Here is a 15,130-nt window from a genome sequence, read left to right on the forward strand (position 1 = left end):
TGCATCTTTACTGATTCTGTTCTTTTCCCTTGGATTGTAATCTTGAGAAACACCTGGAAATGTAATACTGAGGAGGAAAGAAAAGTAGCAAGAAATACTGTCCATTGTATTTGGCGTGTTCTCCATCCAGTGTAAGGGCTTCTCTCTTCACCTAGGACTCCTCCCAGTATGAATCACTCATCTCCAAAGTCATTTAGGAGTCAGCACGATTTGCCTTACAGAGCCGTTACCTTCTTTATATTTGTACCAGGAATGTTGCTTCCAAAGCTGGACACATTCATTCTGTTTGAGGATGTAAAAGGGATATGAGTGTCAACAGATGAAGAAGCGGTCTTTGGAAAGTCTGACAATTAACATTGGGTCTTAGGGTATCAATCCAAAAAGTGGAACAGAAGAAAATCTTCCTATCTCAGCTTCTGAAATTTGGCATTGGGTTCATATTTGTTTTTCTTAGTGGTATAAAGTGACCTAGAATGACCTTCCAGATCTAAAACTGGAAGATACCTTCAAAACTGGCTAGTCCAGCCTCTCCCTCTCCCCCAGGCCCAGTATAGTGACTTCTCCAAGATCACCCAGATTAGAATTCAGGTTTTGTGGCTCCGTGTCCATTGAAGATTTTTCTCCAACACCTTATTGCTTTTCTGTTGTTCTTTCCTTTAGTAACCATCCAAAGTGTGACCATGCCCAGGTGACTTCCTCTCAGGGACATCTTTGAACCATGTTAATGTCTGTCGTTTGTGAGGATTCCCCTCTCATTTTCTTGTAGTTTCATGTAGTCCAAATGAGAGCCTTCTGTTGTATTATGCTAGTGTTTTCACTATAAACAAAATTAAGAATCCATCCTGGGAAATAAAGCCTACTTACTCCCTTCTTCTTTGGCCAAAGTGGAAAACTGATGAAGTGGGTGACTGTTGTTTTTTTTTTTTATAAGTGGCTTCAGAAGCCTGTGTTTGTTGCCTCAGAAGCATAGGTTATGAAATGGTTGCCAAAGAGTACTGGGCATTTTTTCTTATTGGCTAATATATTTTACCAATGAAGAATCTCCTGAGACAATAATACTAGCCTTTGAAATAGAAATTTCCAGGAGCCATAAGGGCTAGGTGCCCCCTTTAAGGGAGAAGTCTGTGACAGAGAGTAAACCAAGAAATATTAAAGGAGGAAAATATAGTTTGGATTGTTTTTTTTTTTTAATAATGCCAATTATATAGTCTCTATCTCTGTTTCTGACCTATGTTAAGTTTAGGTCATGTCCTTAAGCTGAATTGGATTATGATTGAAGGAAGGAGAGGGGAAAATACTGATGACAGTCATGGATCTTGAACTCAAGGGGCTTTTCAAGAAACACTAGATTTAAAAGACTCGTAAATTTTCTATGGCTACCAAGCAATTAAAGGTGCTGACCATATTCCTCAGGAATTCACCTGACCTTGATTTTTATACAGTTACACCAAAGTTTATCTGACACAAGACCCAGGAAGTCTAACCTTGTATCTATGTTCCTGTTTGCTCTGTGGGGCTTACATTGCTAGCACCAGCAGAGAGGCAGGAAATGAGAGCTGTTTGTTCTTGAAATACCCAGTAGAAGTGACTTGCTGAGAGAAGTATGCACCTCTGTCTGTCTCCAGTATCAAATACACTGGCACTGAAAGCTCCAGAATGTAACTTCCAGCTTAGCACAGTAAGGGAAAGATCAGGCTGCTTAAAGGGACAGCTTTTATACAGATACAACTCAGAGCTCCATAAACAAACGATACTTTATTTCAGGCTAATAGAAATTGATTTTTCTCTACTCCAGAGCTTCCAGCTGCCACATCCCTGGCACGTTTAGTCCTGTGCCCTCAGCCAAGGGGTCAGAAATTGTCAAGGATGTTTTTGAAGAGAGGACACCCGTGTAGGGATCTGAATCAGACTTTACAAGGCCACTAACCAAGAATTGAGAGATGCTGTTATCTCGACAAACAGGCTTAAGCCAGAAACCCTGAGCAGGGTAAAAATAATGTCATAACTGAAAATACTGATGGCATTTCACTTTGTCCTTTCTGGGCTGTGAGAGGCATCCAAAGAAGTGGTCTGACTGCCTCTTCAGATAAATTGGCTATGGGACAGACTACTTTCCTTCTCTCTTCGAAGATCTGTGTACACTGGAAGTTTGGGAAAAGAAGAAGAATCTTAGGAGGCACATGTTTGCTTTCCCTTCAGTGACATGGACAAATCTATTCAGTCTGTGGTTTATTTGTGTGTCAGTTATCCATAAGGGGCTTTCTTTTTCATGCTCTCCTGGCTTTCCTACCACATTTCATAGAATCATGGAATTAGAGCTGAAAGAGGTGAGACTTTACAAGTCATCAGCAGTACAGGGGCCTCACCTCAAGGTAATCACAGTCATGCATCCTGTAGATCAGGAGTTAGAGGTAGAAGGGACTCCAGAGACTGTCTAGGGCAACAGCTTTTTATAGGTGAAGAAACTGAGGCCCAGGGAGGTGAGGGTGAGGTGCCCACGAATCCACAGGTAGTGTCCAAGGTAGGCTTTAAACCCAGGGCCTTTCCTATCATCCAGCTGGTATAAACTAATGAGAGCCATACAAGCAAAGCTCAATCAGAAAAGAGTAGCTCTGTAAAAGTTGAATACAATAACTTTTTTAGCTGTCTTAATGACTTCTCTCCACTAGTACAGATTTCATATGTGCATGAAAAACATGTTTATATGTTACATGTCATACTCTATTGGAATTGATTAATATAATCATTAGAACACTTAGACCTGAGTTTTTAGTAACTTCCTTTATTCCCCTTTGCTTGGCAGCAGTTATATAATTTGTAGTGAATAACTGACCTAGGAGAAAAATATAAAAAGGTCAAGGACTTAATTGGACCCCTTAATAAGAGGAAATCAAGCTTGAAGTCTCATATACTTTCTTTGACATTCTGCGGCACTTCCCTGGTTCCTGTCGAGATCAGAAATAGCAAGATGATGGTTTTCCTTATGCTTCTACTTCTACTTCCCATGAGGACCTCACCCTCTTTTGTCTGGACTGTTACAGTAGCCTCCTAATTGGTCTCCCTGCTTCCAGACTTCCCTTCTGTAGTCCTTCCATATACAGCTGTCAGAATAACCTTCCATAGACACAGGTCTGACTGGGTCACTCCCTTGCTTACAATTTTTCAGTACCTCCCTATTGCTTCTAGGTTAAAACGGGAGCTCCTTAGCCTGCTATTTAATACCCTTCTTAATCTGGGTCCGGCCTGCTTTTCAAGACTTATTTATATTATTAGCCATTCCCTGAACTCTGTATTCCATTTCCCTCCTCTCTGCATTTGCACAAACTGTCTTGCATGCCTGGAATGCGCTGTCTCCTCACCTCCTTTTATTGGAATCCTTAGCTTTTTTTCAGGGCTCAGCTCTAGTAGGTATCACCTCTTACGTGAAGCTTTCCATGATCCCCCAATTGTTTGTGCTCTGGCTTGTATTTGTGTATTTGTCTGTTTAGGTACTGTATTGCCCAATGAAATATGAGCTTCTTGAGGGTAAGGCCTGGTTTTGTCTAGCACAGTCCTTTGTAGCTAGCCAAAGTTTAATAATTTTTTGTTTAATTGAATTGAATTCTCCAAACCAGGCATCATCAAACATGTCAAACCAGATAGAAAAGAAAGAAGATGAACTCATGAGACCATTTTACTTAGTTCTGATTTGATTTAACCTTGCTTTCCTAAGTTCGTTAAAATTTTAAGTTGGCCTTCATTTGAAAGACCCCTAATTCTTTCAGAGAATTTCCCCTTCCCCCAATGACTGTTATACCTACAAATAAAAACAAAATGTTAAATTCCATGAAATACATGTAAGGACATGTAATATTATCTGTATTTATATGTAAAAGCCTTCATGTATCTTATGTTTAAGTTTGTATTCTATTAACGCTGTTGTTGTTGTGGGGCAAGTTTCCTTCAGGAACATAAACTGTGACCTATTTAAAAGGGGACCCACTTAATGGAATGCCACAGGGCCTCTTTTAAATGGACCACACTGTCCTTGTGTATTTGACTATAAAATCATGCCAGGAAAATCCTGACTTCTCTTGCCAGAGTTTATTAACCCATAATCATGGTCCAAGAAAGAAAACTACTGAGGAAATTGGTTTTTTATAAAAGTACAAGCCCATTCCCTGGCTTGGATCCTAGCCTTCTTTATCACATCCTCCACATATTCCAAAGAGATTTCCTCCTTCTCTTTTTTAGTGACCTAGATCTTGAGAAGTAAATAAGCAAGTTTTCACTGTAATCTTCACGAGTGTTGTTCATTTCTCCAGATACTTCTAACCTTTTTGGAAACAGTGGGGCCAAGACCTTCGGTGGATTCTCTAGCTCATCATTTGGAGATCAAAAGCCCGCAGGCACGTTCAGTTCTGGAGGAGGGAGTGTAGCAGCACAAGGTTTTGGATTCTCTAGTCCAACCAAAGCAGGTACTAATTATATCTAGTCTGTCACCTGTCTGCCTGTAAGATGCAGAGGAAGAAGTAGGGGCAGATCTGAGGGATTCCTGAAAGGGGGTGGAGGGTGGGGGATTCCAGCTTCTGTTATATGGAAAATATAAGGAATTGAAAGCAAACATCTCTGGTTAAAAAAAATTATTATTATATTGCCTAAAAAACAAAGTACTTATGGATGAGAGACAGAAATAGTCTTTAGAGATGTTTCTCTGGGATGCTCTGAGATGAAGTAAGTCTTCAGTGGGTAATCATGTTATCCCCATCGAGACTTTTCACCTTGATTATTTGGGCACGGGTTCAAAGGAGTGTTGTTGGGTTTTTTGTTTTTGTTTTTTTCTGAATGGACCTGATCATGGAATAGGCCACTCCAAACTTTTAAAGAGATCTTCTCTTTTTAAAACTTGAACTGAAACACTTTTCCAGTGCACCACACCCTATAGTCCAGACTTGTTCAGGTCTATGTTCTTGTTGTCAGATTTTAATTCTACTGCAATTTTAAATGAATGGACTAGTGTAATTTCTCTTCCTCATTCTATCCATATCCTCAGTAAATACTTTAAAAGAGCCAAGATATTTTTATTCTTAGTACTAGCAAGACTAAACTTAACTAAGAAAATTCTATTTTTGACATGTCAGATATTTTTAAAGAAAGTTACTTAACACTGTCATAACCAAGGGTCAGTTTTTACTCTTAACTGATTGGGCATGGACCTTCATCTTCAGATCAAGTCAGACTTTCCATATGACTTGACAGTCAGTCTCATTTAAATTTTTTTATCTTAAACAAAATATATTATTTCCATTTTTAGAATAGTTTTATCATTTGGTCGTTTGCTTCAAAGTGAAGCCACTTGGATTAGACACTGAGGCAGATGATGGTGTCTTGTGGGTGAATGAGAGGGGAATGAAATAGAGAATGAAGAAAGGACCCTTTCATTGTTTCATTTGGTACCCTAGTCACCTCAGAACTCTGCCCCCACCCCCCAGAGATTGTTTCGCTGTCCCTAGAATCCTTTTATCAGCTTCCCTTAAATACTTGGTACACCGGTCTGCTTCCTGTTTAGGAGTAATTTTAGGTGATTGGTGTCAGAACACAACAGTGGAAAGTACCACTTAGGTTCCTCCTCCCTCTCACTGGAGGAACCAAAGATCATTCTCAGGGGACTAGATGTGACATCACCAGCTTCAGTCAGTGTTTCACTAGGTTCTGTTTCCACCAGTGATGCAGCAAGCAGGCTCTGCACGCATCCTAATTGTGCTACTTTTCCTTATGCAATGGATTAGTAAGACATTTAGTATCTTATCTCTACTGTCCTGAGATTCACTCGTGTATTGGAGTTAGTGGATGCTGGAAATCCTTGCTCCAACTCTGGAAATGACACAACAGTGTGAGAAACCTTCTTTCCTCAGTAGTAGGAGTGAATTGTGAATCCCAGAACAACAGCAAGCTCCCTTTCTTTTTGTGGGATACAAACATGGAGATTGGTTTCACATTAGCATTGCATTTATTTTTGTCTGCCTAATTTACTTTCTATACCATCATGTCTGCTCACCATGTCCGAAAAACACTTGTGTACAAAGCGCTAGATAAAGCCCCATGTGTCTAGAAAGAAAGTGTAATTAGATCTGTGATCAGTCTTAAATAATTTAACTCAAAGGGTTTTTTAGCACTTTTCTTCCCACATATACTGTTATATTTGCAACCAAACTGTATCCATTATCGGGGTGGAGACTGGAATTTCACCCAGGGTATTAAAATGCAGAATGTTAATCCAAATGTGAGCTTTGGCAAAAAGTATCTTCAAAGTCCCTCTTTGACAACAAATTTTAAACAAGCAAATAATTGAATTATAAAGGAACTGTTTACTAATAATGTAACTAATGGCCCTTGGTGCACATTATGTGATTTTTCATGATTGCATAGTGATTTCTGCAAAAATAGTTTGGTTTTATTTTCTGAATAATATTTCCACATTCTAGTGTATGGAGTAGATTCAGTTTCCCTTGTCTCTGGTAGGCCTTCATCTCTTTATTTGCCTTTATGCTATTTTCATTAACTTAAAATTTGACCTAAATCAAGTCAGCAGGCATTTATTAAGTGCCTACTATGTGCCAGGTAAGTGCTGAAGATAAAAAGGCAAAAAAAACCAAAACCACATTTCTGCTTTCAAAGAACCCATAATCTGGTGTTCAATTTGCATGCTTCCATATGTAGGATAAATTGGAGATAATCAACAGAGGGAACACACTAGCATTAAGGGGGATTGGAAAAGGTTTCTTCTATCCAGGAAAGCAAAGAGATGAGGAAGGAGAGAATTCCAGGCTTGGGGGACAGTCATTGAAAATGCATGTAATCACAAATTAGGCTGTCTTATGTGAGGAATAGCAAGGAAACAAGCCTTAACCTTGTTGGGCCTCAGTGTCCTAAAATGGGGAGGTTAGACTAATTAATCTCTAAAGTCCTTTCCATCTCAAAAGCACTATGATTCTCATAAAAGAGGGGCAGCCAGTTGGTCAGTAGATAGAATACCAGACTTGGAGTCAAGAAGATCTGAATTCATATCTGGCCTCAGACACTTGCTGACTGTGTGACCCTGGGCAAGTCACTTAACCTTTGTTTACCTGTTTCCTCATCTGTAAAATGAGGATAATAGCACCAACCTTCCAGGGTTTTTGTGAGGATCGTATGAAGTAATAATTGTAAAGCATTTAGTGCAGTGTCTGGCACATAGTAAGCACTATCTAAATGTTAGCTATCATATTACTGCTGCTGCTACTACTGGAACTACTACAATTACTACTGTTTTGTAGCTCATCAGTTTCTTTCCACCAAAAGAATTGAGCACCTGCCTTCAATGGCCACTATTCGTACCCTATTTTAGAACCGTAGGATTGGCCACACAGAGCTCTTGTATGTTTGAAGGGAGTCAGCGAAGCTGAAGGGTTAGTCGTGGGTAGTAGGGGACTGCCTTGCCCTCCCTCAGTCAGTGTCTGTTCCTCTCTTGAGCCTTTTCTGGGTGAACACATGCATACATACCATTGTCTTTCTAGCCAGATGCAGAATAGAGATGAGATGAGAGGGAAGACTAAGAGTACATGCCGGACGACTTAGAATCACTTTGACAATGCATGTTCATTTTGTCCCTGAGCTTGTATAGTATCATTATTCCCAAGAAGACAGCCTCTGAGCTTCATGTTGAGGTGTAGATTTTTAAAACTGTAGGGCAATTCCCTGGCCATAATCAGAGAAGTATTTAGGGCCTTTCCCCACCCCCCACCACTGCCTCCTTTATGCAATAAGAGAGAGACACTGATGAGAGATGTGAGAGCCATTATGCTCTAAATAAATAAAAAGCATCTGGCTGTTCTCCAGTGCTATGCATCTCCTTTCATTTCCAATGTAACCTAGTTTGTGGATTCTCCCTGATAGGCAATTTTACCCTCTAATTTTATAACTTAAACTTTCACAGGACTCTGACTTGCCTGTATTCTAGTAGGTAATGAAATCTACATCCCTTTGGAAGCTGTAGATATTGAAGCTGCTATGAATGAATGGTTTTTTCAGTAGGCAGTTTCAGCAGCTCCAAGAATAAGCCAGGAAGGGATCTGAAATGTACCAAGTGTGCTCTCAGGTGATGAATCTGGTTTCACAAGATTGTTCATTATGAAACCTTTCTTGCCTTTGAGGGAATACGGAAATCTCTCAGACAAGCTTGGTGGGCTCTTACAGGCTTACACTTCTGATTTACATGAAATGAAGATATTAGTAGATCCCAGACCCCAATTGAAATGTTTTCTGTACTGAAGTGAGGAGATACAGGCCCTGTCTCAGGGCTTTGTAGTGTATTTGAAATCCTAATATCTCTTTCTTTCTCTTCTTCCCCCTTTGTTTCCTTTCATTTTAATGTTCCTACCCTTCCTTTATTTGTCCTTTCCTGCCGATCCAACCAACTCTTTTCTGTTGTTTTTATTTTTTGTTTTGGTTTTTTTTTTGCCTCTGTTTTGCTCAGGTGGCTTTGGTGCTGCTCCAGTGTTTGGCAGCCCTCCTACTTTTGGGGGATCCCCTGGGTTTGGAGGGGTGCCAGCATTCGGTTCAGCCCCAGCCTTTACAAGCCCTCTGGGCTCGACGGGAGGCAAAGTGTTCGGAGAGGGGACCGCAGCTGCCAGCGCTGGAGGATTTGGGTAAGCAAGCTCTTGGAAGTGGGAGGCAGGGAAACCAAAAAGTTCACACCAGGGAAAAAGGCCTATGGTTTGTCAACACTTTAAAAAAAAACCAACAACCCAGGAACCTCCTGAATTTTCCTAATTCTTGATATTAAGATGGAGGTCCCTTCTTCCCAAGGCTCCTTACAAGTGGTAAGGTGGTGCCTTCAAGCCCAAGCTTCCTGTTCCCCAACAGGAACAGACCTTGTTTTTTTTTCTTTTGTTGTGTTTTTTAAACTAGACTTCTTTGAATATGTGGTTGGACATCAATTGTTGTGCACTCTGTAACACAGAGAGTGGGGCCTGTTGTCCATATAAGGTTGGTGAAAACAGGAAAAATAATCCCTTTTCAGACATTAACAGTCTTTGTTGCCCCATGTTCACAAACTTCTATTATGAAGTCCTGACCAAATGACTCTCATCAGATCCATGTCTGTTGTGACTCCTCGGCATTTAATTTGTTGTCTCTGAGCAGAGAGCACTTTGTTGTCCCCTTTCCTACCCCACATTCCTAGAATGGATACACCATTCCATGATTCTCATGAGCCAACTACTACACTGAGCCATCTGGTGATCGCTCAGCTTTCAGAGAGCCCAAATTTCCTCATGCACAGGGGCAATGCCACAGTGGGGTTGGTTTTAGAAGCTCAGCAAATTTACCTTGACTGCAACCCCAGTGGAAAAATAGCCTTTCATTCCACAACAGCACCCAAGGAAAAATACCTTGTAAATGCTACATTTCCTCATTCTAAGTGAACATTAATTCCTAGAAGTAAACGTTTCATACTCCTCTATTTCAGAATTGTGCTTAGGGAAAGACACTGTAGGTATAAATCTCAAGATTTGGGGGAAGGAGGAAAGGCAAGAAAGGTTCAGTTTTCCAAGGCAACTTGCTTCAAAACAAGTCTAAGTAGGTTACATAATATGTGGCAACCATATCTCCTCCATCCTCCCTTAGCAGGTGTGGGGCTCTTGCCTTTGGCCTCCCTAAGATCCCGATGTGAAGACTTGAGACCTGAGATAATAGAGATTATCTGGGCTGAAAAAGATGAAATTCAAACAGAACATAGCTATGCTTGTGAAACTGGTTCAGTTCTCCTCTCACATGTTTGAGAGAGCAAGCAAGCTGCTGATTAAAAGGCAGACAGTGGTTTGAACAAAACTTGTTTTTCTTCTCTTAGAATGATTATATACTGCAGCACCTTTATGGTTAAGGCAGTTTAACCACAAGTTTCTGCATCACTAAATTAACCCATTTCCTTTCATGACTAGTATAGAAGTGATTCATTTGACAAGCCAAATGTCTGGTGAGTTTGTCTTATAGATCTGTTTTCCCCTTTCCCAGAAACCCCTTTGGGCCTAATACTTTACTTTTTTGGAGAGGAGATAAGAGCAGGGCTAGCTCTAGGCAGAACTGTGAAGAAAGTCTGTTTGGTTCCCCTGGCTGTCCCCTGTTCTCCACCTTCATATGTGTCAGGGTTTAGGTTTTGGCTGTATTTAAGCTGAAGTGAGGTTTTGTATTCATATTGCTTCTTAACCATAACACTAAGATTAATGTGCAGTTTGGCATGAATGCTATCTCCTTAGAGGATAAGCACAGGCATTGAGGTAGAGAAAAGCTTGCAAGGGAAAGGAAAGAAAGTTTGACAGAGGCTAGTATTTCTCAGAAAATCTTCACAAGCATTACTCCCTCCTAATGATTCTTTCACCCACCATAAATTAGTTTGGGAGGCCAGAATCAGGTGCTTTTGATTTGTTTTCTGTTTCTTTCATCATAGAAAGGTAGGGAGCTCACCTTGGTACAGTGCCTTTCCTGTGAATCCTCCTTGCAGTCGCATAGCTCAGTTGGTCAGAGCATTTTGCTAATGAAGCCAGGATCACGAGTTAAAAGCCCAAGTAAGGTAGTTGGCATCTCTACCACAGATTGTATCCCTGATCCTGACTAGTCCTCTCAAGGCATTATGAATGGACTTGTACAGATGTATCCCTGCTCCTGAAATAGAAGTCTTTTAAGCACAGTGTCTTTCCTACTAGTAATGGATCACTGGCATCATTTCTATATGAAAGATACCAAACCATCCCTCCAGCACTTCAGAGCTGAATTGTAGTTGTAGAGCAAGCCGAGTTTTAATGCAGAGAGAAATGAAGCTGGGTAGGTAAGGGGCAAACAATTTTTTAACTCAAAAAAAAATATTTAAATGAGAGGATCAAATGAAAATTGGAAAGAAAGCATACAAGCTTTGGAGATAATGTGTCCAATATTTAAATAACCGGCGACTATACTGTTTGGAACACAACCAAAACTGTGGGTGAGCTTTGCTTAAATTTTTTTGATTCTCCTTAAAGCCCAGAAAAATGATTAGTGCTATGCTAAAGGCTCGCTTCTTCAGGAGGCTGTTGGCTAACACATACGCTGGTTGGGGAGAGGCTAAGGAAGGGCCAGTGACACAGATGCTGAATTGATGGCCAATGTGCTTTGTCTTTGGAATCCAGGTTTGGCAGCAGTAGCAATACTACGTCGTTTGGCACCCTGGCAAGTCAGAATGCACCCACCTTTGGGTCACTGTCCCAACAGACTCCTGGTTTTGGGACACAAAGCAGTGGATTCTCTGGTTTTGGAGCAAGTGGAGGAGGTAGGAAACCAAGTCACTTTATCACACGAACACCATGGTCCTTGCCTTTTCCCTACGTGACCTTTGTTGTCCTGAAACATGCAAATAAATGCTTCCTGCCCCAAGGGAAATGAATGATTGGAACCTAAATCTTTCCCCATGGTTCTTCATTTAATATTTCAAAATTTTAAGATGGCAAATGAAGGGATGTCCTTTTTCCACCACCCCCACCGCAACTACCCACACATGCTTTAAATTAGAGGAGTTAAATGATGGCATTGGTATCACATAGATTTGCCTTTCCCTCAAAATTTAATACAGAATCCAGAAATTCAGAGCGAAATCAAAAAGAACCCAAAAAAGAGTTGGGTCTGATAAAGAGCTTGTGTTTGGCTCAGCACTCTACTTTCCAAAGCACTTTCTCACGTGTTGTATCATTTTTGTCTCACCATAAAACTATATGATAGATTAGATGGGTAAAATTATCCTTGTTTTACAGAGGAACACATGAAGGTCAGACTCATTAAGTGATGTGCCCCCATACTCATGGAAATTTAGTGGTACAGCCAGGACTAAAACTCAGTTCTTCTTATTCTGAGGCCAGTGCTCTCTATCTGATGTCCAAATCACAGATGATTAGAGGGAAGACCAAGGCGAGCATGTTAATGAGATGAAGAAGGCCACATTTCCCAGTAGGATGTCCTCTGTCTGTCCTAGTATAGCTAGAGCAGGCAACTTGGCAAAAGATGCTCTGTGTGAAAGCTTGAAACTATTGGACATTGAAGAGTGGACCAGTAAAGTGGGTTTGGATTTTTTTTTCTTAATGGATCTTGTCCTCTCTGGATAAGCTCAGAAAAGTACTGAATATAATGCAGTGGAAAGAGCACAGCATTTGGAGTCAGAGCACCTGCGTTCCGATCCTGGCTTTGCCACTTACTCCTCCCTAAGTGACACTGGGAGAGAGATTGAATCTCACTGAACTTCTGTTTCCTCATCTGTCAGATGAGAAAGTTGAACTAGATGATCTTGAGGCTCCCGCCTAGCTCTGTCTGATCTTAAACTCAAGTCAGTTTCTGAAAAGTTTCTCAATGTTAATAATGTATCTCATTGACAACTTTAAAGAGAAAAATTTTTTCAGAGAAAAAATAGAAAGGAAACAATTGTTGATGAAGGCTGATTGAAAAAACAAATAATTTTATTCTTTTAATTTCTATTTCAGGTTTTGGCTTTGGATCATCCAACACGTAAGTACCTATGTCTGGCCTTGTGTGATTTTAATTATAATTTTTTTTAAAAAGGAAATAGGATGAAAATGTAGCATGTAAAAGAAAACTCAGGAAAAGTATGTTGAATTTTATTTGAATTTTAATTTTAAAGCAGAAACTAAGGATCTAGACATTTATTTATTCTTTTTTCCTATTTAGTTTTCCATAGATTTTCTTAGAGGCCTCAAATTTAAATAGCAGTATTTAGGTTTTATGTCTCTTGTTGGTGGTCATGCTTTATGTTAATAAGTTGAGTTAGATAGTAGTCTGTCCTTTGCACATGTGACAGATAAAAGGGAAGGAAAACTGTTTCCTTCTCTTACAGCATAGAATTTGAAGGCAAGGACTTGAGGGGTCGGTTTTTCAATCCTACTTGTGTATATTTCTAAATGATCCTTGCTGTCCATTGGCAGCAGGGTAATGGCTGGCCAGTGGTGCTACATGCACTTCCCAAACAATGTGGTTTTCATGGAAGATCTCTAGTATACAGATTCCTGTATGGAATTGCAGGAACATTTCCAAATGTGAAGTCCTGCACCAGAAGCACAAGTCAGTGCTTTATAACCCTTCTGTGGGCCTCATAGGAGTCACTGCTCTGTTCTGCTGCATCCTTGCAGGTCGACCCCAGGCTTTGGTGGATGGAGAAGCTGAAGGGATCCTGTTGTTTCTTTCCGTCCCTGGAATTGACTGCATGCTCACCTCCTTCTCAGACGCAAATCTTGTACCAGCCTTGTAAAGAGCACATGCTGTCTCTTTTTTTAAACTGAAGATGCTGAACGCTTATTTTTTATTTTTTTTTTCTCGCTATTAAACTATTTGACCTCTTTCTGCATAGAATGCGTGAGGGTCCTTTTCAGTCTACAATCAGAAAAAAAGGTTTCTGCTGGTCTGTGGACTTGAGAAATTCAGTTAGCCTTAGGTCAACCTGAGGGGTGACCAGTGTGTAACCTTCCCAGTAGCAGTGAAAGTAAGAGAAATAGGACATTTACATATAAAGTCTTAGACAGAAGCTGTTTTTTGGCTTGTTTTTAATTAAACTTAATTTTTTAGAACATGTCTTGGTGTCTCCTCTCTGTGCCCTCCCGAGTAGAAAGAAGGAGAAACTCACTTTTAATTAAAAATAAACATCAGGACAGATGCAGCTGCAGCAGCACCTTTAAATAAAGTTAGGTGGGAGCAAACTTAGTTCATGTGCCTCTCCTTGGTGAAACACCATATGAATATGCCTAGTGCTGCTTCACTTCTTAGTTGGCTTATGTCTCTGAAATCATTGAAGAGAGTTCCGGAAAGGGTTGTAGCCCACACCTCCTTTTTCCTCTTATTCCAGCCTTATTAGATTTTTTTCTCCCACTTGGCTGTAGATGTCCCTAACAAACATGTAGTAGTTGGGTCCCATTCTCTGATGGTCAGTCATTCCTCAGAGATTTGGATCAAGTTAGATATCGGGGGAACATGGAGAATTAAAACTTGCTTCATTGAAAAATTAAGTGTTGCTTTTTGAAGAAAGGCTGTGGTCCATTTGTATTACACTGTTGACCTCCAGCAGTCTCCAGTGGACCCAGGCAGGAGCTGAGACACTGTGTGTTCCCATTCCTATCTCTTCCTCAACTTGGAGGAGCCAGTTGGTTGAAAGGCCAGTCTTTATCTCCGTGATTCGGTGACCTTGGTAGCTACTCCTAACAAACTCTAGACATTACTGTGCCAGATGGGCGTCCTTGGATAGATAAACTGGAATTGAGAATGCTAGGCAACCTCACATATAGTAACTCTCCATCTTCAGAACTGAAGCTGAGATGGACAAAAGTAGTAAGAGTAGCCCTTTCTTAGCACTTCCTCACAACAGCCCTTGGAGGAAGCCCAGTGCAAGCATGACTGATCTCCAAGTTCCCTTCCAGATCTGACAGTCATTCTGTGAACGGAGCCTGTTTGTGCTACAGGGTTGTATCTGATGGTGTCTTGGGTCATAATTTCATTTTTTTGAAGGGATTTGTTTCCCGCACTAGAATATCTTTCGGGCCTGGATATTTTCATTTCAGTTTCCCAGGCCCTTAAACGTGTGCTATTTTACCAGACTCCTCCAGGGTAGTTTGTAGGGAGGGGATAAGAGTGGCAAGAGATGCCAAAGGGGATGGGGTGAAGAAGCCTCCCTGTGGGCACTCAGTCTGAGAAGGTTGTGCCATTAGGTTAGAGAAAAAGAAGTCCCTTAGGGTTTTACATGTTGGTGGAAAACTGTTTTAAAGTGTGTAAATAAAAATTTTGTATGCCATTAAGTTGTCATCTTGAAGCCCGTGCTATCGTCTCAATTCTTTTGACTCAGTAGAGGATATGAAATGTCATGAAGTTTCAGACAAGAACAGTCTGACTTGATAAAGAGAGTAGGAGTCTTATGCACCCTAGCCTAGCATCCTTGAGTTTCAGAAGGCTTCCGTTCCCTTCCCTGCACCAGTTGTCACCAAAGCCGTACCCAAGTTAGAATTAGATCTGTGTTTGTAGTTATCTGTCATCCTTGATATCTTGTGGTTTAGGGCAGCAAAGGGGCTTGCCATACTTTTATTAGGAAGCTGGC

General features: G+C 40.6%; 1 protein-coding gene across 2 annotated transcripts in view; it reads left to right on the plus strand.

The window, feature by feature from the left end:
* Positions 1 to 14,830, plus strand: part of NUP214 (nucleoporin 214) — a 105,633-nt gene extending 90,803 nt beyond the window's left edge. For both annotated transcript variants that reach the window (XM_036749435.1, XM_036749436.1), the window contains exons 32-36: positions 4,305 to 4,457; positions 8,495 to 8,666; positions 11,181 to 11,320; positions 12,519 to 12,543; positions 13,182 to 14,830. In XM_036749435.1, the coding sequence (XP_036605330.1) occupies positions 4,305 to 4,457; positions 8,495 to 8,666; positions 11,181 to 11,320; positions 12,519 to 12,543; positions 13,182 to 13,215 (524 nt within the window). In that variant the 3' untranslated portion in view covers positions 13,216 to 14,830. The remainder of the gene's footprint in view (positions 1 to 4,304; positions 4,458 to 8,494; positions 8,667 to 11,180; positions 11,321 to 12,518; positions 12,544 to 13,181) is intronic.
* Positions 14,831 to 15,130: the final 300 nt, after the last annotated feature.

Source organism: Trichosurus vulpecula, chromosome 3, assembly GCF_011100635.1.
Source record: "Trichosurus vulpecula isolate mTriVul1 chromosome 3, mTriVul1.pri, whole genome shotgun sequence".
Lineage (NCBI taxonomy): Eukaryota > Metazoa > Chordata > Mammalia > Diprotodontia > Phalangeridae > Trichosurus > Trichosurus vulpecula.